Source organism: Elgaria multicarinata, chromosome 8 (genome assembly GCF_023053635.1).
Source record: "Elgaria multicarinata webbii isolate HBS135686 ecotype San Diego chromosome 8, rElgMul1.1.pri, whole genome shotgun sequence".
In the NCBI taxonomy this organism is placed as follows: domain Eukaryota; kingdom Metazoa; phylum Chordata; class Lepidosauria; order Squamata; family Anguidae; genus Elgaria; species Elgaria multicarinata.
Genome location: NC_086178.1, coordinates 10,737,690 through 10,762,750, shown reverse-complemented (window position 1 = coordinate 10,762,750; position 25,061 = coordinate 10,737,690). Strand labels below are relative to the sequence as shown.

Here is a 25,061-nt window from a genome sequence, read left to right as displayed (position 1 = left end):
AGCAACTGGTGCACACATTGTTACTGCCTCGGATACTGGAGGTTGCACTTATCCATCAGGGCTAGTAGCCGTCTCCTCCAGGAATTTATCCTGCCCCCTTTTAAAGACACCCAAATTGGTGGCCATCACTGCATCTTGTGGTCATGGAGTCCATATTTTAAGTATGTGCTGTGTGAAGAAATGCTTCCTTTCATTAGTCCTGAATCTCTCACCAATCAGCTTCATGGGATGACCCCATTGGGTTCTGGTATTTTGAGAAAGGGAGGAAAATGTCTCCCTGACCACATTCTATATACCATGCATAATTTTGTACACCACTATCATTCCTCCCACTAACATCCTTTTTTCCAAGCTAAACAATCCCAGCTGTTTACAAGCTTCCTCATCTTAGCACAACATTTCAAAGGTAAGAAATCTTAAAAGAATGACATGATTGGGATCAAGAGTGTCCCTTGAACACAGTTCTCTGACCTTGGATATCTGGATGATTTGTCAGGAGGAGAAGTGCCCATTTCAGAGAAGCGGAGGTTGTCTCTGTTCCCGTGAATAATAAATCGTGAATGCACTGAGCCAGGTTCTCTTCATCATAAGTAGAGTTTGGGTCATTCCTGCTCTGATATTTGAAGTGGGGAAAGGTAAGATTGAATTTAGAACGAATTATAGGCTGTTCCTCAGCACTTCCTTACCTTATGTGCCACCCTTATTGTCCTAGCAGCCAATTATGTCTCATAGTTGAGTGTTTCGAGATCCTTGTACTGACCTATGTGCAGACATCATCTTCTGCGGCATGGTTTGACTGTTTTGGCTGAATGAGGCAGTGAGTCACTCTATGGCCTTTGCTAGACCTACCTTATAATCCAGAGCAGAGGAGGGAAGATCTCAGGTTGTGTTTAACACAAGATCCCTCCTCCATTTACACATGAGGCGTGACGACCTCAGGAAGAGAGGCGTCGCGCCCGCCGTTTATTTGAATTTTTTAAAGGAGAAGCAGCGCACGAATGCTCGTGCTCTGAAGGTAAGTGGTTTTTTTAATTAAATTTAGTTTCCCTGCTTCCCCCACCCTAACCCCGATGGGCACAGTGCTCTTGAGGAGCGCTGTGCCCTGAGCGCGACTCCCAGCTCCGTGCGATTAATCGCACAGAGCCAGATCAAACTGTAGCAACGGACCACACTTTCCATGGTCTCGTGCTCATCCAGGGACCACAGAAAAAGCAGGCCCAAAGGGGAGGGCGAGATCCCAGGGCAAGGAAGGGACCATCCCTCCCTGATCCCGGGACACTCTGTGCATCATGTGGACGCACAGGGACAATCCTGGGGTTCACCCCGTGATAAAGCCCAGTCTAGCTAAGGCCTATATATCTTTCTTGAGTGTGTGTATAAGTCTGCATGTGTGTATAAGAGAGCTCTTTAATGTGTGTGTGTGTTCTGTATCTGTGTGCTTTATACTGTGGCAGAATCTACACGACTGCTTTAAAACAATTTATAACAATAGTGACAACTGTTGGGGCCCAGGACACACTCCGTATACAGTTTTCAAAATGTTTTTGAAGTGTCATATCCTGCTTGGTGTGTTTCTCTATTGGTGTTCTTTACCATGGAAGAGACATAAGGCTTTAGCTTCCAGGAAAATATGGGAAATGGTTTCCACTAAAATATGTAGTGAAAAATCTTCTTGCATTGTTAATGTACTTTGAGCCTAGTGTGTGCTTGCACACATGTCGTGTGCAAGATCAGTGTTGGGGCCAGAGTAGAAGACTCACTAACGATGGCTAGCCCGGCTGCCCATCATGGACACAGAGACAGCCCTGGCTGTGTGGCTTTGAGGATATTATCATTAGTAGTGGCAGCATCATGATTTTGTGTGTTTTGAGGACTTCCCTCCAATCCTCCTGTGCATTTGTGAACATAAAGTCACTTGGTTCTCTACTAGAACAAGAGAACATGGGTCTAAAGGAGTGCTTTTGTGTTTTTCTGTGATTTACCCAATCCTCATTTGCACTCATAAACTTGAAGTTCATGTGCCCGAGTGCTTCCTTTCTGTGTAAGGGTTGCTGGCTGAGGGAGAATCGTGGACTGTTCCACCTCTGGTGATTCCCTTGCTCCATGTCCAATGATGCCCTTGGCTTAGACTCTGGTAACCTGTTTTCTGTCCCGTCACTCAGATTGGCCACCAATCACCATTGCGTGGAGCCTAACCAAACTACCACCAGGCAAGAAAGACATAGGATGCAAATGGATCTTTAAGGTAAAGCAAGGGGCAGAAGGTGAAGTAGAACTCTACAAGGCAAGACTAGTGGGCAAAGATGTCTACAGGAGAGTAGAGAAGACTTTGATGAAACTTCCCCCCCCCACTGTGAAATACAGTGCCATCAGAATAGTCATGAATCGAGCAGCCTCCAAAAAGATGCAACGAAGGCACCTGGACATGAAAAGTGCTTTTCTACATGGGGAGACAATAGAGGAACTGTGTCTGGAATAGCCCCCAAGTTTCACAAACCCCAAGCAAGCAATTCTTGTTAGTAAAGCTGTTTTCTTTCCTTGACTAAAGAAAGCAATGGTCTCCTTTTTTGTTTAGCCTTTGTATGCATGTGGGACTGTAAACACTTGTTCTGTTTTGACTTTTTTGTACTAGCTGCCTTTCTAATAAGAGGTAGCAATAATCTCATCGGTATTTAGGCATGCCAGTGTATCTGTGGCAGTGCTTGAGCTCTGCTGTGATATTACTGCTTACTTTCATGATCAGCTGATCTGGATTAAATGTTCTTTCACACTTTCCCATCTATACAGCAAAACCATTGTGACGTAATGGCTGAATTGTTAGATATAGATAGTTCAGTGATGGGTTCAAATTCCTGAAGAACCATGAAATTCAGTGGATGGATGGGTGATCAAGCCAGTGACACAGCCTACTCCACATGAAGGGGCTGCTGGAGATTTGAGATCTATCGGAGGAGCCTTCCTCTGCATCCTAGCTGTGTGAGGCATCCGTTATGGTGGGATATGGGAGAGCGCCTTCTCTGTTGTGGCATCTGGGTTGTGGAGTGCCCTCCCATTGTAGACTCAACTGGTACAAACACTGCTTTTATTTCAGCACAAAGTTGAAATGCTGCTTTTCATCAAAGCATTTGAGGGCTATTCTTGCCTAAAGTTGCACAAAGTTTTGTTTTTATTCTTTTTTTTTATTGAGCAGGAAGGAGATCTTTTGGATTTTTTCCTTGAAATCTTTACAACCCCGTGGGCTTAATGATTCCCTGGAGTGGAATACAGTAAGATACTAAATAGTTGCAATAGGCACTATATTTCATTTCAAAAAGAAAAAGACCTTACCCAGGGCAAAAAACACTAAGTTTTGACAGGCTCACATCCAAAGGGTCTCCTTGAGTGTTAGAACAACCACAGAAATGTATAATAACTCATCTTAACAAATGAGAAATGTTTGCTGCAGATACAACAGGCAAAAAGAACGCAAGGAAGTCTTTTGACTGCTTCATTTGGACTTTTTGGTAGTTCATGTTATTCTGTTATATCAGGTCAGTAGAAGCATTGTCTAAGGAGAAATTGTGTGAGGGTACTGTGTGCAATGCATAGAATAAGGGATTAAAGAAACATAATTGTTAGACCAAAAAAAAGAAGAAGAAATAAACCTCTATAGACAAAAAAGGGGGGTTATACAAAACCAGAAAATTTCCCACATAGACAATTATCATGAAAAATTAAAAAATTAAGAATACAAATCCTGTTATTTGAACAAAGTTTACAAGTTGAAAGCTTTTAACCCATATTTATATAATGCAGACTCCAAGGTCACCATCTCAAGTTATATATTATATTATATTATATTATATTATATTATATTATATTCAAAGTGCTGGTATTAACATTTAAAACCCTAAATGGTTTGGGGCCAGGCTATCTGAAGGAACGCCTCCTCCCATATGTACCTGCCCGGTCCCTAAGGTCATCCTCAGGGGTCCTTCTCTGCAAGCCCCTGCCAAAGGAAGTGAGGCAGGTGGCTACCAGGAGGAGGGCCTTCTGTGCTGTGGCACCCTGGCTGTGGAATGAGCTCCCTAAGGAGGTTCACTTGGCACCTACATTATATGCTTTTAGATGCCAAGTGAAGACCTTTTTATTTTCCCAGCATTTTTACAGTCTGTAAATAAATTTTAACTTGGTGTTTTAAATTTGTAATTTTGCATTGCTGCTGTTTTTATCTGGTTGAGCTTTTATATTGTATTTTATATTATGGTTTTATACTGTTGTTTCATACTTTGAATGTTTTTAATTTATGTGAACCGCCCAGAGAGCTCCGGTTATTGGGCAGTATAGAAATGTAATTAATAAATAAATAATAATAAATAAATAAATTGTTGTAAAAAATATACAATACTAATGTTTTCCAGTCAAGGTTAAGTTACTAGTATTTACAAAGAAGAAAAAGTGTTGTTCAATTTTCTTTTTCTTTTTCTTCCTTTTGTTCTCCTCTTTTTTTTCTCAGACTTTTACTCTTTCTCATGTATAATGTATAATGATATTCCATATAAATACGACATGTGTTGTTCAAAAAATTTTTCTTTGTTTGTAGCTTCTTTAGATCTTTGTTCGGCAGATCTGAAACATTGAGCTTTTATTCCTTTTTTTGACTTTCAGGAGGGCAACTGAATGAAAAGATTATCTGAGGCGTAGAAGAAATTACTGGTGCCTCGTGAGATATTGCTATCCAGCCAGAGTAGGAAATGGAACAATACTTTACACGAGTCGTATTCAAACATAAAGATAACTTGAACGAGTAGTTTTCAATTAAAGCATAGACTTACTTTCTCCATCTGAAGTAGATAGAAATCTATGTAATCCCGTGGCTCATGAAAGGACTGTTGCTCCTTATGCTCCTCTATCTCCTCCCTTGCATGTGAAAGCACCAACTCATGGGCAGAGAATGTCTTTTTGTGAGGTCCTGGAAGATGGTTCATGATCCATGGGAACATTTCATACAACTATAGGGAACACAAAAGCCAAATCCTGACATCATCAAGGAGGATGCTGGGTAACACAAGCCAACCCCTTTGGATTAGCACTTCAGTATCATCCTCTGGAATATTCTTGAAGCCTGACATATTAATTGTACTCTCATTTATTGGAAAGCTGGATTTAGCATCTTCTCCTGAAACCCACAAACACTAGATCCTGGGCTGGAGAAAGGAAAGGGTTCACTTATATGTATAGGGGAGGGGACTGCTTACCTTAGCAGCTAACCCCTTTGAAGCAAAGTGTTAGTGAGCGTGTTTGAAGTAGGGATGTGCACGGACCCCCAGATCCGCTCTGCATCCTGATCCACAACTTCCGGATTGGGTCCGCTCCATGATGATCTGCCTATGATATGCTCCACATTGCGGCAGGGCTCCGGATCCGGATCGGAGCTCCATGTTTGCCCCCATTGACTTGCATTGAAAATGTCAAACTTTTTTAGTCTTCAAGTCAGAAAAGTCAAAATGGGCACCATGAGAGCTTTCACATAGATCGTTATTCATACTAGGGGTGTGATCCGCTCCGATTAGGAGCGTAGAAGCAGTAACGGATTGGCCTGCTCCGCCTTACCCAGAGGCGGAGTAGGAGCGGACCGCGGACCCCTAGAAGCAAGGCGAAGAGAAGCGCCCATTTTTCGGAGCTCCGAGTTCAGGCGGAGCGCTCCGATCGCCATCTTGAAAACATTTCGCCATAGGATTGCATTGCGGCAAATAATCGCGCATAACTACGTTGTATTTGAAGCTATCGTTCTGGAAATTCTTGTGCTCAGAGAGTCGTGGATGGGGGTCATTTTGAGACCACTCTCACCTCTCTGGGTTGTCCGGGTCGTGTGCTATATTTTTTTGAAAATCGGGTCAACCGCGCGGCTCAAACGGCGTTTTCGGCTTTTCGCCCATAGGATTGCATTGAGGGAAAGAATCGGGCATAACTGGGGGGGGGTTTAAGCTATCATTCTGAAAATTCTTGTGCACAGAGAGTCGTGGATGGGGGTCATTTTGAGACTACTCTCAACTTTCTGCGTGCTGTGGTTCACGTGCAATATTTTGTTAAAAATCGGGGTTTGGTTTTTTTTTATTTATTTTTTTATTTTTTTGGAAGCGATGACAGGCACATTCAACTCCCAATCCTGATGAGAATTGATCTCCTTAGAAAGCATCCTCCACCAATCCCAGCGTTGGAGGGGGGACTAAGGCAGACCCACCCTCAGAACTTTCTGTTTTGTGTCTCTTTGTGGGTTGGCGTTCGTGGAGGGAACACTTAGTTAGTTAGTGCTCCTGCTTTGGACTTTGGAGATAGATTAGGATAGGTTTAGTTTGGCGTGTGTGTGTGTTTGTTTGCTTCTTTCTGACTTATAGCTTAGTTTGCCCTGTATTTTCCCCTTACTTTGATTTAATATAAACTTTATTTGTTAATTTTGGAGTGTGTGTTTGGGTTGGTTGGGTTGGTTGGGTTGGTTGCCCCCCCCTTCCCTGTATTAAAGCCTGACTGTTCTGCTTTTGTGAAAGCTTTCTTTTGAAAGCATACACACACACTTCTTGTCCCATTTCCCTACATTTATATTCTTAAACATATTTTATTATATTCTTTTACATAGTCTATTAGTATATATTCTCATACATATTATTAGTAGTATTCATATTTTGTTCTTCTTATAGTAGTGGTTGGTTCTTTCCCCCCCTCCCCTCTCTTAAATCCTGATTGTGTTTCCTTCTATCTTCTATATACCAAAATATACCAAAAAAATTTGATTCTCTTTTTCTTCTCTGTGTTACTTGGACGGAGTGTGCTGCTTTTGTGAAGGTCAACAGGCAGCCACAGATTGAGCATTTTGGGGAAAGCATACACACACGTCTTGTCCCATTTCCCTACATTTATTAGTAATATTCTTAAACATATTATTATATTCTTTTACATAGTCTTAGTAGTCTATTAGTATATATTCTCATACATATTATTAGTAGTATTCATATTTTGTTCTTCTTATAGTAGTGGTTGGTTCTTTCCCCCCCTCCCCTCTCTTAAATCCTGATTGTGTTTCCTTCTATCTTCTATATACCAAAATATACCAAAAAAAATTGATTCTCTTTTTCTTCTCTGTGTTACTTGGACGGAGTGTGCTGCTTTTGTGAAGGTCAACAGGCAGCCACAGATTGAGCATTTTGGGGAAAGCGTACACACACGTCTTGTCCCATTTCCCTACATTTATTAGTAATATTCTTAAACATATTATTATATTCTTTTACATAGTCTTAGTAGTCTATTAGTATATATTCTCATACATATTATTAGTAGTATTCATATTTTGTTCTTCTTATAGTAGTGGTTGGTTCTTTTCCCCCCTCCCCTCTCTTAAATCCTTATTGTGTTTCCTTCTATCTTCTATATACCAAAATATACCAAAAAAATTTGATTCTCTTTTTCTTCTCTGTGTTACTTGGACGGAGTGTGCTGCTTTTGTGAAGGTCAACAGGCAGCCACAGATTGAGCATTTTGGGGAAAGCATACACACACGTCTTGTCCCATTTCCCTACATTTATTAGTAATATTCTTAAACATATTATTATATTCTTTTACATAGTCTTAGTAGTCTATTAGTATATATTCTCATACATATTATTAGTAGTATTCATATTTTGTTCTTCTTATAGTAGTGGTTGGTTCTTTTCCCCCCTCCCCTCTCTTAAATCCTGATTGTGTTTCCTTCTATCTTCTATATACCAAAATATACCAAAAAAATTTGATTCTCTTTTTCTTCTCTGTGTAACTTGGACGGAGTGTGCTGCTTTTGTGAAGGTCAACAGGCAGCCACAGATTGAGCATTTTGGGAAATGTGGGTGAGGATTAGTAGCAGAAGCTGGTCCAGCTTCTCTCCCCGGTCTCGTCCCACCCCTCTTCCGCTGTAACCCTGTCTTTGAGAAGCAAGCTGTCACTTCAACTCATGGACTTCCCCTCAGAGAAAAAGCTAAGCTCCAGCAGTCGACCGATCTCCCGTAGCACAGCCACTACGTTTCCTGAGAAGTGAGCTCTCACTTCAACTCGTCTTGTAGTGCGCCCGCCGAGTTGAGCACAGCCACTACAGTGGAGGCACCTGCCCGCCTGCCTGGGAGCCGTCCTTGTGAGGTAGCTGGATCTGCTGGGACTGACTCCCCCACAGATCTATGGCTTACTTGTGCAAGGTACCAGCTTTTCTGGGCCCGCCAACCCATGCCTGCCTGCCTGTCTGCCCGCCTCCCCCGGGGTGCTGCTGTGGTGGGGCATCTGCCAGGACTGACTCCTCGCCTGCTCTGCCCGCCTGGTGCCTGGGAGATGGGCTTTGCGGTTCGTGGCCAGCACCCTCCGGCACGCTTGCTCCCAGTCGTCCTCCTCTGTGCCCCTCAAGGCGTAACTGCTGGCTTAGAAAGAAACAACCAGCCATCTTTGCCTCACTTGCTCCTTGCGCCCGCTTACGGGTTGGTTTGCTATGCGTTAGTGCTCAAGCCATCCTTGCGGCACTACAATGCATGCTGCCTGCCTGCCTGCCTGCCTGCCTGCTTTCCCTCCCTTCTCCCCTTCCCGCCTTGCAGGGATGGTGGATGTGTCTTGCTTTGACTCAGGGGAGAAGTCCTTCCTGCGCTCACTTAGACTTTATCAAGTTCAATAATCCCTTTTTCAAATGTGCCAGAAGATTTAGGGTTATCTCGTGGCATGTTGGGATTGCCTTGGAACTGGCCCCATTGAGCTGTCTGCAATTGCAACTTTAAATCCCTGACATACTGGAGTGTCCGAATTTCAAAACTTCCCCTAACATCAGGGGATGATGGGATTGCCTTGAAACTTGGTGTCCATGGGGACACATGGGTAAGCTGTCATGGGACCAAAGGATAGGTTTCTAACGTGCAAATTGACGTAGTTGTAGAATGGGACTTGATTTGGGGTGAGTTAAAAAGTTTAAGCCGCGCCAAAAATCAGGGGATGATGGGATTTGCTTGCAACTTGGCGTGCATGTGGACACATGGATAAGCTATCATGGTGGTGAGTTTGAGGTTTCTAACATGCAAATTGACGGTGCTATCCCAAGGGGTGTGAATGGGGTGCCCGATTTTCAAAAATTTGCCAAAAATCAGGGGATGATGGGATTACCTTGAAACTTGGCGTCCATGTGGACAAGTGGATAAGCTATCCTGGTGCTGACTTTGAGGTTTCTAACATGCAAATTGACGTAGTTGTAGAATGGGACAATTTGGGGTGAGTTAAGCCATGCCAAAAATCAGGGGATGATGGGATTTGCTTGCAACTTGGCGTGCATGTGGACACATGGATAAGCTATCATGGTGGTGAGTTTGAGGTTTCTAACGTGCAAATTGACGGAGCTATCCCAAGGGGTGTGAATGGGGTGCCCGATTTTCAAAAATTCGCCAAAAATCAGGGGATGATGGTATTGCCTTGAAACTTGGCGTCCATGTGGACATGTGGATAAGCTATCATGGTGCTGAGTTTGAGGTTTCTAACATGCAAATTGACGGAGCTATCGAAAGGGGTGTGACTTAGGGTTATGGGTGGTGCGTTAGAGGGTAGAGCCGCGCCAAAAGTCAGGGGATGATGGGACTGCCTTGAGTTTGGGCGTGCATGTGGACACATGGATAAGCTGCCCTGGTGCCGAGTTTGAGGTTTCTAACATGCAAATTGACGGAGCTATCCCCAGGGGTGTGAATGGGGTGCCCGATTTTCAAAAATTCGCCAAAAATCAGGGGATGATGGGATTGCCTTGAAACTTGGCGTGTGTGTGTGTATACGCCCATGAGGTGTCATGGTGCCAAACATGAGGTTTCTAACTTCAACAGAAAAAAAGTTGTATAATTTTTTAGCTTTCAATGCAACCCTATGGGGGGGGGGAAACAGAGCTCCGGATCCGGATCCGGAGCTCCGAGCGGAGCGGAGCGGAAGTGGGCGGAGCGGGGGCGGAGCGGAGCGACCCGCTCCGGAAAATGGCGGATCTGCAAGTGAAGCGGAGCGGGGGGTCCGTGCACACCCCTAATTCATACCCATTTTGAAGGAATTCCGAGCATGCCCTGATTTTTGTGGAATATTTGAAAAATCACCTCCCCATTTTCAGAAAGGCATGTATCTCCGTCATTTTCCCAGATACAGACCTGCAACTGGGCACCATCACAGCTTCCACCTAGATCTTATTCATGCCCATTTTGGTGGAAATCTGAGAATGCCCTGATTTTGGGGGGAATTTTACAAATATTCCCCCACCCCATTTACAGAAATGCAAATATCTCAAGGATTTCTGCAGATACCAGCCTGTAAGTGGGCACCATGACAGCTTCTACAAAGATTGTTATTCATGCCAATATTGGTGGAAATCTGAGCATGCCCTGATTTGGGGGAATATTTGAAAAATGTTTTCAGAAATGCAGTTATCTCTGTCATTTTTGCAGTTAGAAACTTGAAAATGGGCACCATCATAGCTTCCACCTAGATCCTTATCCATGCCCATTTTCAGGGAAATCTGAGTATGCCCTGATTTGGGGGGAATATTTTAAAATATCCCCCATCCCATTTTCAGAAATGCATCTATCTCAGGGATTTTGTAAGCTGCAGACAGCTAACTGGGCTTCTAAATAGATCCTTATTCATGGCCATTTCAAAGGAAATCCAAATATGCCCTGAATTGTGGGGAGTATTTAAAGATAAACCTAAATAAGAATCTTCAACACTTCAAAAATTAACAAGGCACTTCAAGATGTCTAAACAGAGTGAATGCAGCAGCAATGCAGCTGCCTTTTCATCACCAGGAAGGACTAATGCCCTGAGTCAAAGCAAGACGGCCCTGTGAGGTGGGCACAGAGGAGGAGAGGCAGCAGGCTGCGGCTCTGACCCTGAAGCACTGGGAGCAAGCATGCCATAGGCTTGTGGGGTTGACCCACACAGCCCATCTACATCTCCCAGGTACCAGGAGGGCAGAGAGGCAGGCAGAGTGGTGCTACACGATGTATGATGACTAAGCCATAGAGCTCTGGGGAAGTCAGTCCCAGCAGATCCTGCTACTCCACAAAGCGGGCACAGACAGGCAGGCAGAGAGGCGGGCACAGGCATTAAGGAGATAGTATATTGCACAGGTAAGCCATAGATCTCTGGGGGAGTAAGTCCCAGCAGATCCAGCTACCTCACAATGACGGTACCCAGGCGGCGGAGGCAGGCAGGCAGACAGGCAGGCACAGGTGGGAGTCTGCTGCTGCCACCTGCCTGCCTCTTGCAAAGGGGCACTTTTCTGACCCTCAAAAAGCGAACGCCGGGTGCAAGTTGGAGAAGTGACTGCATCTGCCTGCTTCTTCTCCTGCTTCTGTTGCTGAGCAGCACCCAGCCAAGGACCAGCCTGCTGCCTTTTCTCATTATCAAATAATAATAATGATGATGATGATGATGATGATGATGATGATGACGATGTATTTATTATTGGGGGAAATGGCAAACGTGTGTTGTGCTTTGCCCAAACTTTATTTGAATGGTCAAACTTTATTTTCTTTTTGCACTTAACAAGCATTGCACAGCAATCACACTCACACAATCACACACAGTCCAAACAAACACACTCACACAGAGTAAGAGAGAGAAAGAGAGGATAGATTTTTTTTTTTTGTAATTTCCTTTTTTAAAATCTTTTTTATATACAAGAAATACGGAAAATGAATAAACACAGACACAAAACACAGGGTTTAACAGAAGGGGGAAGAGGTGGGGGGTTGGGAAACAAATAAAGAAACACTCCAAAAATGAACAATTATAAATTTATATAAATCAAACTAAGGCAAAACACAGAGCACAGGAAAGCTAAGCAAGAAGCCAGAAACAAACACACACACACACACCCCAAGCTAAATCCTATCTCCTCCAAACAAATGCAGCTACTATGCAGAACTAACTAGCCTCCTCTCTCCACGAACTCCAACCCACAAAGAGAGAGAAAGGAAAAACTGTCTCTTGGTGGCTCTGGCTTAGTCCCCCCTCCAACATTGGGATTGGAGGATGCTTCACATCAGGTGATCACTTATCACGATTGGGAGTTGAATCTGCCTCTCATCGCTTCAAAAAAAGTTACCCGCTCCCGCTTTTACCCATTCTAAAAAAAATTAATAGCAAGCAAACCGCATGACAAAAACTCCTGAAAATTGACACAAATGACCCCAAATCATCACTCTCTAAGCACAGTAAGTTTCAAGGATGTAGCTTGAAAAACAAAAACGTTATATGCGCTTAGATCGGGCAATGCAATCCTATGGGAAAAAATTTCCAAAATGGCTGGCGGAGCTTCCTGACAAGTGGATCATTCCATGAGTGGGTGATCCGCTTCATGATGCTTTGCCCTGCCCCGACTCGCTTCACCTCCGCCTTTAACGGAGGTGAATCAGGCCACTCCGATGCTGCTTCTATAACCCAAAACGGAGTGGAGCACAGCCCTAGTTTGAACTGTAGTTTTGTAGCCACCATGGTTAGGAATGGATCAAACGACACGCTGAGTCATGGCTCACATGACATGTTAAGTCATAATGTTTAGGGCAGAATGCTTAACCACCATGGCTTAGCGTGTCATCTGAACTGGGTCACTCCCTTTTTTCCCTTTTAGGTGCCAGAGAAGATGAGTTCATCCCACGTACACTTTTGTTTTGGTTTATGGTCGAATTATCCCATTTTGGTTTTATAGTGCTTATATAGTGCAAACCTAGCATATGAAAACTTATAAACTTACACCTCTGCTGTAGCGTGTTGCAGAGATCCATTGAGGTTTATTCACACTTGTTGTTAGCTCCACTCCCCAGATCTTGTTTGTATCTCCTCCTACCATTTATTGGTAGTTTGAAGTGGGGACAACTCCCCCTCTGACAAGAGGGATTGGGATTTGCTTCTTATGTTACTGAACACCAAAGTAGAACATTACATAAGACTGCTGTCAACTCTTTTGCATGCTTACTCAGTAATTAAATCCCATTGAGTTAAAAGGGATGCATTTCCAAATTAGAGCCCCTCGGATATCAGTCTTAATTTTTGCAATTTTAAAAAAGAAAAAAGGGGGCATGTGGCTGGGGTTGGGGAGCGAAGCGAGGTACAAAGTGGCCATCTCAACTCCCAGTGTACGAAGGAGGAGACTTCAAACGCAGTTCCAGGACCTCCAATGAGAGAGAAATTGAGAAGAAAATCACAGTTAGTGAGAGGATTAAGCCATCCTTTTCCATGTGGAGGCTCCCTATAAAAACTGGACACCCCATTGTTAAAAAGAAAAGAAAAGAAAAGGGTGGGGAGATGCAGTATTCCCCCCACCCATGGAGAATGTTTCCATCTCTGCTTCCCCCTGTTTGTGTCTTCTGCCATCCCCCACTCAGCTTCACATGCTCAAAGAAATGGAAGTATGATCTGTGTTCTTCTCCCACCAACTTCTGTTCAAATAAGACCATGAGCAACACATGTTTTTAGGGAGAGGAATCAATAAGGGAAGAGACACACAGCCTGTGTCTGTGATATTGGGAGGAGCCCCACCCCCATGGAGAGCAAGGTGGTGGTAGGGGAACGGGGCAAAGTAGGATGGAAAAGGACACACACACACACACACTGATTCAGAAGCAGCCAAAGGACTATGCTAGAATCTGACAAGACATTTGGGTGAAACTGACCAGCCTTGTCTTGCTTTGAAGAGCGCTCTTATGGACCTATGGAACAACGTGTTCCTTTGCAGTGGAAAATGGTTAAAAACACTAGGGGTGTGCACGGACCCCCCGCTCCACTTCACTTGCAGATCCATGATTTTCGGAGTGGGCCGCTTCGCCCCGCCCCCGCTCCGCCCACTTCCGCTCCGCTCCGCTCGGAGCTCCGGATCCGGATCGGAGCTCTGTTTTCCCCCCCATAGGGTTGAATTGAAAGCTAAAAAATTATACAACTTTTTTTCTGTTCAATTTAGAAACCTCATGTTTGGCATCATGACACCTCATGGGGGTATACACACGCACGCCAAGTTTCAAGGCAATCTCATCATCCCCTGATTTTTGGGGAATTTTTGAAAATCGGGCACCCCATTCAGACCCCTTGGGATAGCTCCGTCAATTTGCACGTTAGAAACCTCAAACTCACCACCATGAAAGCTTATCCAGGGATACATACGCATGCCGAGACTCAAGGTAGTCCCATCATCTCCTGATTTTTGGGGAATTTATGAAAATCCAACACCCCTTTCCATAGCTCCGTCAATTTTGCACGTTAAAAAAACCCCTCAAACTCACCACCATGAAAGCTTATCCAGGGATACATATGCACGCCAAGACTCAAGGCAATCCCATCATCCCCTGTTTTTTGGCACGGCTCTAACTTCTAATGCACCACCCATAACCCCCCTTTCGATAGCTCCGTCAATTTGCATGTTAGAAACCTCAAACTCAGCACCATGATAGCTTATCCATGTGTCCACATGGATGCCAAGATTCAAGGCAATCCCATCATCCCCTGATTTTTGGGAAATTTTTGAAAATCGGGCACCCCATTCACACCCCTTGGGATAGATCCGTCAATTTGCACGTTAGAAACCTCAAACTCACCACCATGAAAGCTTATCCAGGGATACATACGCATGCCGAGACTCAAGGTAGTCCCATCATCTCCTGATTTTTGGGGAATTTATGAAAATCCAACACCCCTTTCCATAGCTCCGTCAATTTTGCACGTTAAAAAAAACCCTCAAACTCACCACCATGAAAGCTTATCCAGGGATACATATGCACGCCAAGACTCAAGGCAGTCCCATCATCCCCTGTTTTTTGGCGGGGCTTAAACCTGCAAAATTTGGAACTTCCAAAACTCCAAGTGAGCGCAGGAAGGACTTCTCCCCTGAGTCAAAGCCACACACACACAACATCCCTGCGAGGTGGGCAGGGGAGGAGGGAGGGAAGGCAGGCAGGCATGCAGCTGGCATTTCTGGGGGCATAAGGAAGTGAGCCAAGGATAAGCCAGTAATGCATATAAAATGGAATAAATAAACAAATAAACAAAGGAGGGGTGGAATTAAAAGCAGCAGTGTTGCTGAATAAACAGCAAGAAGAACTTTTTTAAAAAAAGCTATATCTGTCTTTTACCAGCAATAGGGGGACGTGCCCGGGGGAGAGGGAAGCAGCTGCCAGTTCACCTCAAGAAAGCCATTGCTTCACCAACAGCTCTAAGAAGTAAACGCTCACTTCAACTCATAATAGGCATCGCTCCACCACTAAGAAGTAAACGCTCACTTCGACTCATGATAGGCATTGCTCCACCGTTTTACTCTCTTTGGAAGGCTCTGATGGCCTTCCAGTACAGGAGAGAGTGGGGGCACGTCCACAATGAGATGCCCTAGGGGAGCTCATCCCCTTGCACCACATCTTTTCAGTTGTTCCCCAAAGTTAGGGTGGGTAGCTGTGCTGTGTTTCTATCTCTTATTCTTGTCTTAGTATATGATTTCAGGTTGTGTTAGTGCATTTGGTGGGGCTACTGTGTTAAAAAAACACTGGGAAAAGTCCATTCAGATGAAGAAAGAGAAGTTTCCCAGAATCCCAAGTTACCCGTTTTGCCTATGCCCTCCTCTAACTTTGGGATCATGTGATCATGACCGGGAGCTGACTCTGCCCCTCAGCCCTTTGAAAAAGGTATTTTTCCCGCTGATTTTTTTAAAAATTCTAGCGCGCGACCCGCACGACACAGAGAGGTGAGAGTAGTCTCAAAATGACCCCCATCCACGACTCTCTGAGCACACGAATTTTCAGAACGATAGCTTAAAAATCAACCCAGTTATCCCCAATTCTTTTCCTCAATGCAATCCTATGGGCGAAAACCACCGTTTGACCCGCGCTGTCTGTTTGTTTACCCGATTTTTAAAAAATTCTAGCACGTGACCCGCACGACGCAGAGAGGTGAGAGTAGTCTCAAAATGACCCCCATCCACGACTCTCTGAGCACAAGAATTTTCAGAACGATAGCTTCAAAAACAACCCAGTTATCCGCAATTATTTCCCGCAATGCAATCCTATGGGCGAAATGTTTTCAAGATGGCGATCGGAGCGGGCTGCCTGAAATAGGAGCTCCGAAAAATGGCCACTTCTCTTCGCCTTGCTTCTAGGGGTCTGCGGTCCGCTTCTACTCCGCCTCTGGGTAAGTCGGAGCAGGCCAATTCGCTACTGCTTCTCCGCTCCTAATCGGAACGGAGCACATGCCTAAAAAACACAAACAGATCTAAAGAGTCTCTCCTCACTTCCTTTCCTCCCTCGCTGTACTGGCTGCTTGATTTGCTGCTCATGCTTTTTGCTTGTTCAACTGGGGGATTTAGTCGCTCCTGTTTCCCTGCCAGGAGGGAGCGGGGAGTTCATAAGCAGGAGAAGGAAAGGATTTGAATTTCCACAGCCCTCCCCTTCATCAGCAATACCACCCTTTGAAAACACGTCTACACTACAGTGCATTGAAAATGATAGATGAAAACACATGTTTAAATTTGAGCAACGTGTTTTCGCGTGCCTGGAAAAACCAGACTTTCCCCGCACCAAAATATTTCTCTATAAGCGGGGAGGGGGGAAGGATCACAATCACAGCAGGACGTAGTCGACGTCATCCGAGTTCTTTGCAGTTAAAGCAGACTATAATGTCAGCGTCATTTGAGTCTTTTGCATAGATTTCACTGCAACAGCACAATATAAGCCTGGTGAGATGAAGCTTACATAACTCCAATTCAGGCATCACCAACCACTGATGCTGCCACGAAGGTGAGATGCTCCCCCATTTGAACTGGTTTCCCTCTGTCCTATCCCAGCTGACCCTCCGCAGAATGGGATGCCACAGGCAAACCAGGGAGGAGTGGATCAATGTAGCCATAATGAAGGCTGAATCAGTTTAGATCACCCCTCCAATGTTACATAAGCTCCCTGTGTGAAAAGGAGGGCAGGGCTCTTGTCTGTTTAACTGTTATTTTGAAAGGGGAATTTCAGCAGGTGTCACTTGTACATATGCAGCACCTGGTGAAATTCTTCTTCCTCACAACAGTTAAAGCTGTAGGAGCCCTGCTCTCTTTTGTATCTGGTCACTCTAGTATAGCTCCTGCAGCCTCTCCTTTTGTAATGAAGAGTGAATTCTATGAAGCAGATTACAAACTAGGGGATGCACAGTTTCTGTAAAATCCATTATGTCTGTGTTTTATGGATCCTTAAGTGCCTTTCATTCCATCGTCAGTTTCTTCATGGAATCTCCCCCACCCCCCGTTTCCAGAATTTGCATCAATTTTTCATTAGTGCAAATTCACCCTTGCAAAAATGCATGACACCCCTCCATGCCATGTGCATTTTGGCAAAATGTTATTTTCGATGGGGATCAAAGAGAGGGACGTGTCTGAGTCAGTAAGAAAAAAAAAGCCTACTCACAACATAAGAGATGGTGCCTGGAAATTTTAAAACAACATCAATGGCTTCAATCAGTTTCTGGAATTTTTCATCTTCAAGAGAAAACCGGTGTCCAAATGTCACAGCACAAGTCACGTTGGAGACTGCATTGGTGATGGGCAAGGAAGGATCAAGTGGCTGCCCTGAAAATGGAGGCATATTAATATTAATCCAGCATCTCCTATTAATACCCAGAGTGGGATTTCATGGTGGTGCATAGGAGGCAATAAGGGTTTTCAGCAAAGGTATTTTTGCAAGGGGTGTGCTCCGCTCCGTAACGGATACCTGGATTTGAAGTGGAGTGGGCTGATCCAGACCTCCGAACCAGGAGGTCTGGATCAGCTTGAAGCAGTTCAGAATCGTCCAAAGTAATTCAGAATGATCTGAAGCTCCAGAGCCAGGTAAGAGGGGAGGAGACCTTACCTGGCTCCCCCACCCACCGCCACCAAGGTCCATGCAGCGACGGCAGCAGAGCCAGGTAAGTGGGGAAGGGGGGAGGGAGGCTTACCTGGGTCCGTCGTGGTCCGCTGGTGGCTTCAACTCTGGCCTGTTTTCAGCCTGAGGCCTGGGCCTCATTTGGAACCGCTGCCCAGACCATAATGGACCCAGTGAAGTGGTGGGAGGGGCTTACCTGGCGCCTCCAGTGTCGGCACAGTCTGTGCAGCAACGGTAAGGAGGAAAGGTGAAGGGGGGCTTACCTGGCTCCATCATGGTCCGGGCGGCAGCTTCAACTGATGCCATGGCCTGTTTCCAGCCTGAGGCCTGGCTCTGCCACCACGGTCCATGCGGCGGCGGATGGCGGAGCCAGGTAAAGTGAGAGGGGGGCTTATACGGCCCCCATTTTGTCCCCCTTCCCCACTTACCTGCCTCCTCCATCTGCCACGGAGACAAGTAAGTGGGGAAGGGGGGCAAAATGGGCGCCGAATATCGATCCAGACCTCCGGATCTCACTCTGGATCTGGTTCTGGAGTGGATTGTGGCAGGTCCAGATTGACCCGAACCAGTTTGGTTCCGATCCGGAGGGTCTAGATCATGTTCGAAGTGGTTCGGGTAAGGGGTACACAGTCCTAATTTTTGCATTACAATTCAAGTAACATCAATGAAATTGCATTCCAATTTACAGAGCACAAAAAGATTTCTGCACATTGGGATGCATGTCGGCATCATTTCCTAGCATTACATACCCTTTGCACATGCAAAAGTCTCCACCAGCTGCTGGGCCTCCTCTTGTATTTGGTGCTCCATGCCTTTCTTCCCCAGTCCCAGCTTCCGCAGAGTCACTAGAGCAAACCGTCTCTGCTGCTTCCAGGTGTGACCGTTTGAAGCTAAAAGACCTGAAGCCATCAAGAACCAATGAGAAATTGTTACTCACAAACTGCATGTTAAAATCGTGAGGTTGCCAGCCTAGGAAAGTCAACATCTGCTGGAGATCAGGTCTATACATCGAAAAGTGGCCCATTCTTTTAGCAACTAAGAACTGTATTACTGAAGCAGAATCCATCCAGTACAGTTACTGATACCTTTGACAACACTGCATGCTTCCGTAGAAGAACAACTTGTGTATCCATTCCAAAACTTTGAGACTTGGATCTATGGAACTCCCTGCCACAGTTTTAATAAAGCTCCAAAGTAAATCTCACAGTAAGGGAATGGTGCTGTAAAATGTTCAGTTAAAGCTAAAACTCTATTGCCTATAGATATTCAGCATCCCTGTTTCTATGGTGAAGGCATGTGACTGATATTTACGACTAGAGAGGCATTTTAAAAATTAAGTGGTTAGAAGTCACTTTATAAGTAATAGGCTGAGATTGTTTAAAATGTGTTTGGTTACTTTTTATAATATGTAAGAGAGTCTTCCCTAGCCTAATTTGGGCTCAGTTTTCTCTGCTAAGCTCCACCCTAGCCAATCTCACAAAGCCAGAAATCAAGGCTGTACAACGCTACAACAGTCTTCCTCTTCCTCCTTCTTCTGTCTTCTAAGGCAATTCCTTTCTTTGCAATCTGCTCTGGTCAGACCTCTGCATAAAGCCTTCTGGTGCTGGGTTATGTTGCCTGCTTGAAGCTCCACCATCATCTCACACCCTCCTGCTCTCCTGAGACACCATCTCTGGCCTGAAGACTTTCTGCCAGCAAGGTCCTCTCAAACTGGAAGTCTTCTGTCTTTTCTGAGTTCTGAGCTCTGCTTCCTTGAACCTTCTTCCAACCAGGGATAGATGGAGCCACGTCTGTCTCATTGTGGCGGGCACCAGCTGAGCCATTCTTACTGCCATCCCAGGAGAGCTGAGGAACAACCCGGCCAGTGCCCAGGAAACACATCCACCCCCAAACCGAATTGCCAACATGCACACAGTTACTTCATTAATCCCCAAGTTGCTTATGTATTAGGGGTGTGATCCGCTCCGATTAGGAGCGTAGAAGCAGTAGCGGATTGGCCTGCTCCGCCTTACCCAGAGGCGGAGTAGGAGCGGACCGCGGACCCCCTAGAAGCAAGGCGAAGAGAAGCGGCCATTTTTCAGAGCTCCTAGTTCAGGCGGAGCGCTCCGGTCGCCATCTTGAAAATATTTCGCCATAGGATTGCATTGCGGCAAATAATCGCGCATAACTACGTTGTTTTTGAAGCTATCGTTCTAGAAATTCTTGTGCTCAGAGAGTCGTGGATGGGGGTCATTTTGAGACCACTCTCACCTCTCTGCGTTGTCTGGGTCGCGTGCTATATTTTTGTGAAAATCGGGTCAACCGCGCGGCTGAAACGGCGTTTTCGGCTTTTCGCCCATAGGATTGCATTGAGGGAAAGAATCGGGGATAACTGGGGGGGGGTTTAAGCTATCATTCTGAAAATTCTTGTGCACAGAGAGTCGTGGATGGGGGTCATTTTGAGACTACTCTCAACTTTCTGCATCGTACGGGTCGCGCGCTAGAAGTTTTTAAAAAATCGGCGGGAAAAATACCTTTTTCAAAGGGCTGAGGGGCAGAGTCATCTCCCGGTCATGATGATCCCAAAGTTGGAGGAGGGCATAGGCAAAACGGGTAACTTGGGATTCTGGGAAACTTCTCTTTCTTCATCTGAACGGGCTTTTCCCCGTGTTTTTTAACACAGTAGCCCCACCAAATGCACAAACACAACCTGAAATCATATACTAAGCCAAGAATAAGAGATAGAAACACAGCACTGCTCCCCACCCTAACCTTGGTGAACAACTGAAAAGATGTGGTGCAAGGGGATGAGCTCCCCTAGGGCATCTCATCGTGGACGTGCCCCCACTCTCTCCTGCACTGGAAGGCCATTAGAGCCTTCCAAAGAGAGTAAAACGGTGGAGCAATGCCTATCATGAGTTGAAGTGAATGGTCACTTTTCAGTGGTGGAGCAATGCCTGTTATGAGTTGAAGTGAGCGTTTTACTTCTTCTCAGAGCTGTTGGTGGCTGTCTTGAACTGGCAGCTACTTCCCCCTCCCCCGGGCACGTCCCCCTATTGCTGGTAAAAGACAGATATAGCCTTTTTAAAAAAATTCTTCTTGCTGTTTATTGAGCAACACTGCTGCTTTTAATTCCACCCCTCCTTTGTTTATTGATTGATTTATTCCATTTTATATGCATTACTGGCTTATCCTTGGCTCACTTCCTTATGCCCCCAGAAATGCCAGCAGCATGCCTGCCTGCCTTCCCTCCCTCCTCCCCTGCCCACCTCGCAGGGATGTTGTGTGTGGGGTGCCCGATTTTCAAAAATTCGCCAAAAATCAGGGGATGATGGGATTGCTTTGAAACTAGGCGTGCGTGTGTATATCCCCATGAGGTGTCATGGTGCCAAACATGAGGTTTCTAACTTGAACAGAAAAAAAGTTGTATAATTTTTTAGCTTTCAATGCAACCCTATGGGGGGGGGAAACGGAGCTCCGGATCCGGATCCGGAGCACCGGGCGGAGCGGAGCGGAAGTGGGCGGAGCGGGGGCGGGGCGGAGCGGCCCGATCTGGAAAATGGCGGATCTGCAAGTGAAGCGGAGCGGGGGGTCCGTGCACACCCCTATTATGTATGCAGTATTAAAAGCATATAGGCACCCTTTATCACTTTCACGTTGAAAATATATCACTGCCTTAAGGTGATCATTTGTGCAAGTTGGCTATTGCAGAAGTAACCGAGTCACCGACGGGGCAGCTGCCAGGGGCAGGCACTCTCTTCCACTACCACCACCACCCGCTGACATAGCCAAGCTGGGAGCAGCAGAAGGGCACTTAGTTTTCCTATTCCCATCCATGCTATTGCAGTGGCAGTGGTGCTAGCAGGGAAGGAGGAGGAAGGAAAGGATGCCCAAGGTTCCCAAGCTATCCCTCCTGCCAAATGGTCCCTCCACCTCCTGTCAGTGGCTCTTCCAGGTATACCTTTCAAACCAGCAAGACTTGCCCTTGAGAAAATTCATCAGCATTATTTTGGGTCTCCTTTGTTGTCCTCCAAGTGAAGGTAATGGTCTATTTGATTCCATAAAATAATGTTCTATTTAATTTTGTGTACTTTTTAATGTTCACTGTTTTAAACTTTTGTAAACCACCCAGAAAGCTTTGGCTATGGGGCAGTATATAAATTTAATAAATAAATAAATAAATAAATAAATAAATAAATATTTAACCGCTTATGTCGCAATCCTCTTAACAGCTGGTAAATACAGTTTAATTGCTATTTCCTGATTTCACCTGCTAACGAAATCTGAAATTGGCTGAAAGTTTCATAGGATTTTCTCCAGAAAATAGGAGCAATACAAGTTCTTACTCTTCCCAACTTACCCATTTCTCTTCCAAAAATTTTCAAGAATGGACTCAACGGTCGCTCAGAAAATTCTTCTTTGTGGTTGATCAGCACTTCTTTCACAGCTTGGAATCCAGACACACCTATCACAGGCTTATCTCCTAGCCACACACAGCAAATATTTCCATATTTCTTCACGATCTGCCATTTGTGTCAAAATAGAGAACAAAAATGCGGCAATCAAACAAATCAGATTATTTTTAGTTACTACATGAACACCAGCCCTTCTTTCATCCTCATCTCTGCAGCTTCTGGCCATGTGCAGCACCTCTCCTCTCTGCCTTCTCTCTCCCAGTTTTCCTTTAGGAATATAGGCACATTGGAGGCTGCCTTATACTGACTTAGACCATTGGTCCATCTAGCCCAGTACTGTCGACACTGACTGGTAGCAATCTCCTGGGTTTCAGGTTGGATTCTTCCCTCGCCCAACCTGGAGTAGCAAGGACCTGAACTTGGGACCTTCTGCAAATGAAGCATGAGCTCTGCTGCATTGAGCTATGGCCCCATCCCACTTTCTCTCTCAGATTCCTGCTTCATCCTCCTGGGATATTCCGTCTTCCACCCTTCCTTATGTATAACCAACCTTTGTTTAGTCTCTTCTCCTGCCTTCCTTGCAACTGCCTAGGATAAGAGCAGCAGAGAGCACCTTCGGATTGCCCCTGCCCCACTGTGAAAGCCCCAGTAGCTTCGTCAACGACACCAAAATCTTTAGTACTTTACAATTTTGATGGCTGAAGGAACCTAATGTAGGGTGACCACATTTTGGAAACCAAAAAGGAGGACAACATGGTCGCCCCCCAAGGAGGCATGTCCAGCACCAAGGGGGCGTGCTCACCCAAACATAGCCTTGGTCACATGTCTGATTTTACAGCACACATTTAAGACGAATCTGTTCTACATAACATCTTAATGTTAAAATCACTGAAATAAAGAACAAGTGAGAGTTTGAATGTATCTGAAATTAACTTCACTCACTCCTACTTTTGTAGGTTTTGCTGTACTTTGAAGCTTTTGCTATACTCTGTGTGTTACATTCTCCCCTTCCCTCAAATACCTTTTCTGACTGTATCTTCACTCATTGCAAGCTGCTGTTGTTGTTAACATGGTTTGCTACTGGCCGGCCAGATAGCTGGCTTTTTTTACTTTCAATTTTTTTAAAAAGCTTGTGTATAATTGTCACAAGTTTCTCTACTCTAACATTAGGGTGGGTGTTGTGGCATTGAACACTACTTTGCCCATTCACACTTCTCACTTATATATATTACATTCTCAAGGCTTGTGTGTTGGCACCACTTCGCATATCCAGACTTTGAACTCCTGTCTACTTCCTGCACAAACATGCAACTCTGAGATCTTCTTCCTAATGCCCTGCGTTTCATGCCAGCACTATGGGGCTAAGTTACAATAGATGTCTCTGGGTTGTCTGTGCAGCCTCTGTTGTCTCTCACTCTAAGTCATTGTAGACAAACCAAACCCTCAGCCTCAAACAATCTCTCTCTTTATCTCTCTCTCTCTCTCTCTCCCTCCCCCCAAAGTCTCCCAATGGACCAGCTAGGCTGCACACTTGTGGCTTGGGATATTGCTTATTGCAGGTTATTGCTTGGTCATGTCTGGCCGCCTCCACCTCCTCTCCTCTTGCACAACTTTGATGCACTCTTAAAACACTCTGCGTGGCAAGCCAGCCTCAGGGCCAAGCTACAGGTGCATCTGGGTTGCCTTCAGCCTCTGTCTGCCTTATGCCAGCCTGCCAACATTTCCAGCCTCAAATAATCCCCCACCTCACCCTCTCTCTGCCAAAGTCTCCCAACGGTCCAGCCAGGCTTGTACCCTGTGGCTGGGGGTAGGGCAACAGCTTATGGCTTGGTTGCATCTGGTGACTCTTGTTTTTTTAAAAAAACTCCACCGCCAGCCGCCTCTGCCTGCACTAAAACTAGACTCTGAGACACTCTTAAAAAGGCTCTGTGTGGTATAGCAGCCTCTCCGGGCTCAGCTACAGCCATCTCTGAGTTGTGGCTTCAGTCTAACTCTGTCTCTAAGAGACATGCCAGGCAGTCAAAGCCACAAATCTATTTTTCTCTGGTATGCATTTCAAATGTTCTGCATTGCATCCCAGCAGTGCAGTCAGAGCCTAGCTCACAAGTGTACAAAGTGAAGTGGAAGGGAAATGGTAGCGAAGCAAAGCAATGATATGCCAGGTTCCAACATTTGCAGCAACAGGGCAGTCATAAAGAAGAGAGCCTCTCTCTCAACTGGCACTCTACTGTTGGTCATGAGAGTTTTTCTCTAAAGATGACCTTTCATCGACCATGATGTGGACATTTGAGAAAAAGGCCTCTGGCCCATTCTGTTTTGCCCTGTGGCCAGCTTTGACTGACCTCTCCTTTCCCACATTTTGATTTGTGGATGCCTTGCCTCTGCTGAGCTCCAGGTACCCGACTGCACACCAGATCTGCAACAGGAAAGGTGCCCTGCTGGCCCAGAACTTCTTACCTAAAGACTGGAGATCCCCTTAATTCCAAGGGCTGAAACTGCTCAATATGCAACACCCCAAAAGAGGAGGTTTGACAACCAGAGTTTGAAGGATATGGCTCAAGCAGTTTTAAAACACAATAATTTTAAAACTTTGAACTTTTCAAAAAATCCTAAAAAAACAATGGAATAACAGATCTGATTCAAACTTGGCATGGCTAAATCTCTCCTTAAGAGCAATCATGGTGCCAAATTCCATCTCTTTATCTTTAAAATAACATTTATTTATTTTTTGAAAATCCTCAAATTTTGAAAAATTCCTAAAAATCAATGAATGAACAGATTTATTTCAAAA

At 45.1% G+C, this 25,061-nt stretch overlaps 1 protein-coding gene across 2 annotated transcripts in view; it reads right to left on the bottom strand.

Moving 5' to 3' along the window:
- The window catches only part of LOC134402438 (cytochrome P450 2J4-like), a 35,585-nt gene extending 16,083 nt beyond the window's left edge, over positions 1 to 19,502 (bottom strand). For both annotated transcript variants that reach the window (XM_063131877.1, XM_063131878.1), the window contains exons 1-4: positions 18,626 to 19,502; positions 17,424 to 17,584; positions 4,815 to 4,991; positions 472 to 613 (exon numbers count right to left, since the gene is read on the bottom strand). In XM_063131877.1, coding sequence (XP_062987947.1) covers positions 472 to 613; positions 4,815 to 4,991; positions 17,424 to 17,584; positions 18,626 to 18,785 — 640 coding nt within the window. In that variant the 5' untranslated portion in view covers positions 18,786 to 19,502. The remainder of the gene's footprint in view (positions 1 to 471; positions 614 to 4,814; positions 4,992 to 17,423; positions 17,585 to 18,625) is intronic.
- Between the last annotated feature and the right edge of the window lie 5,559 nt (positions 19,503 to 25,061).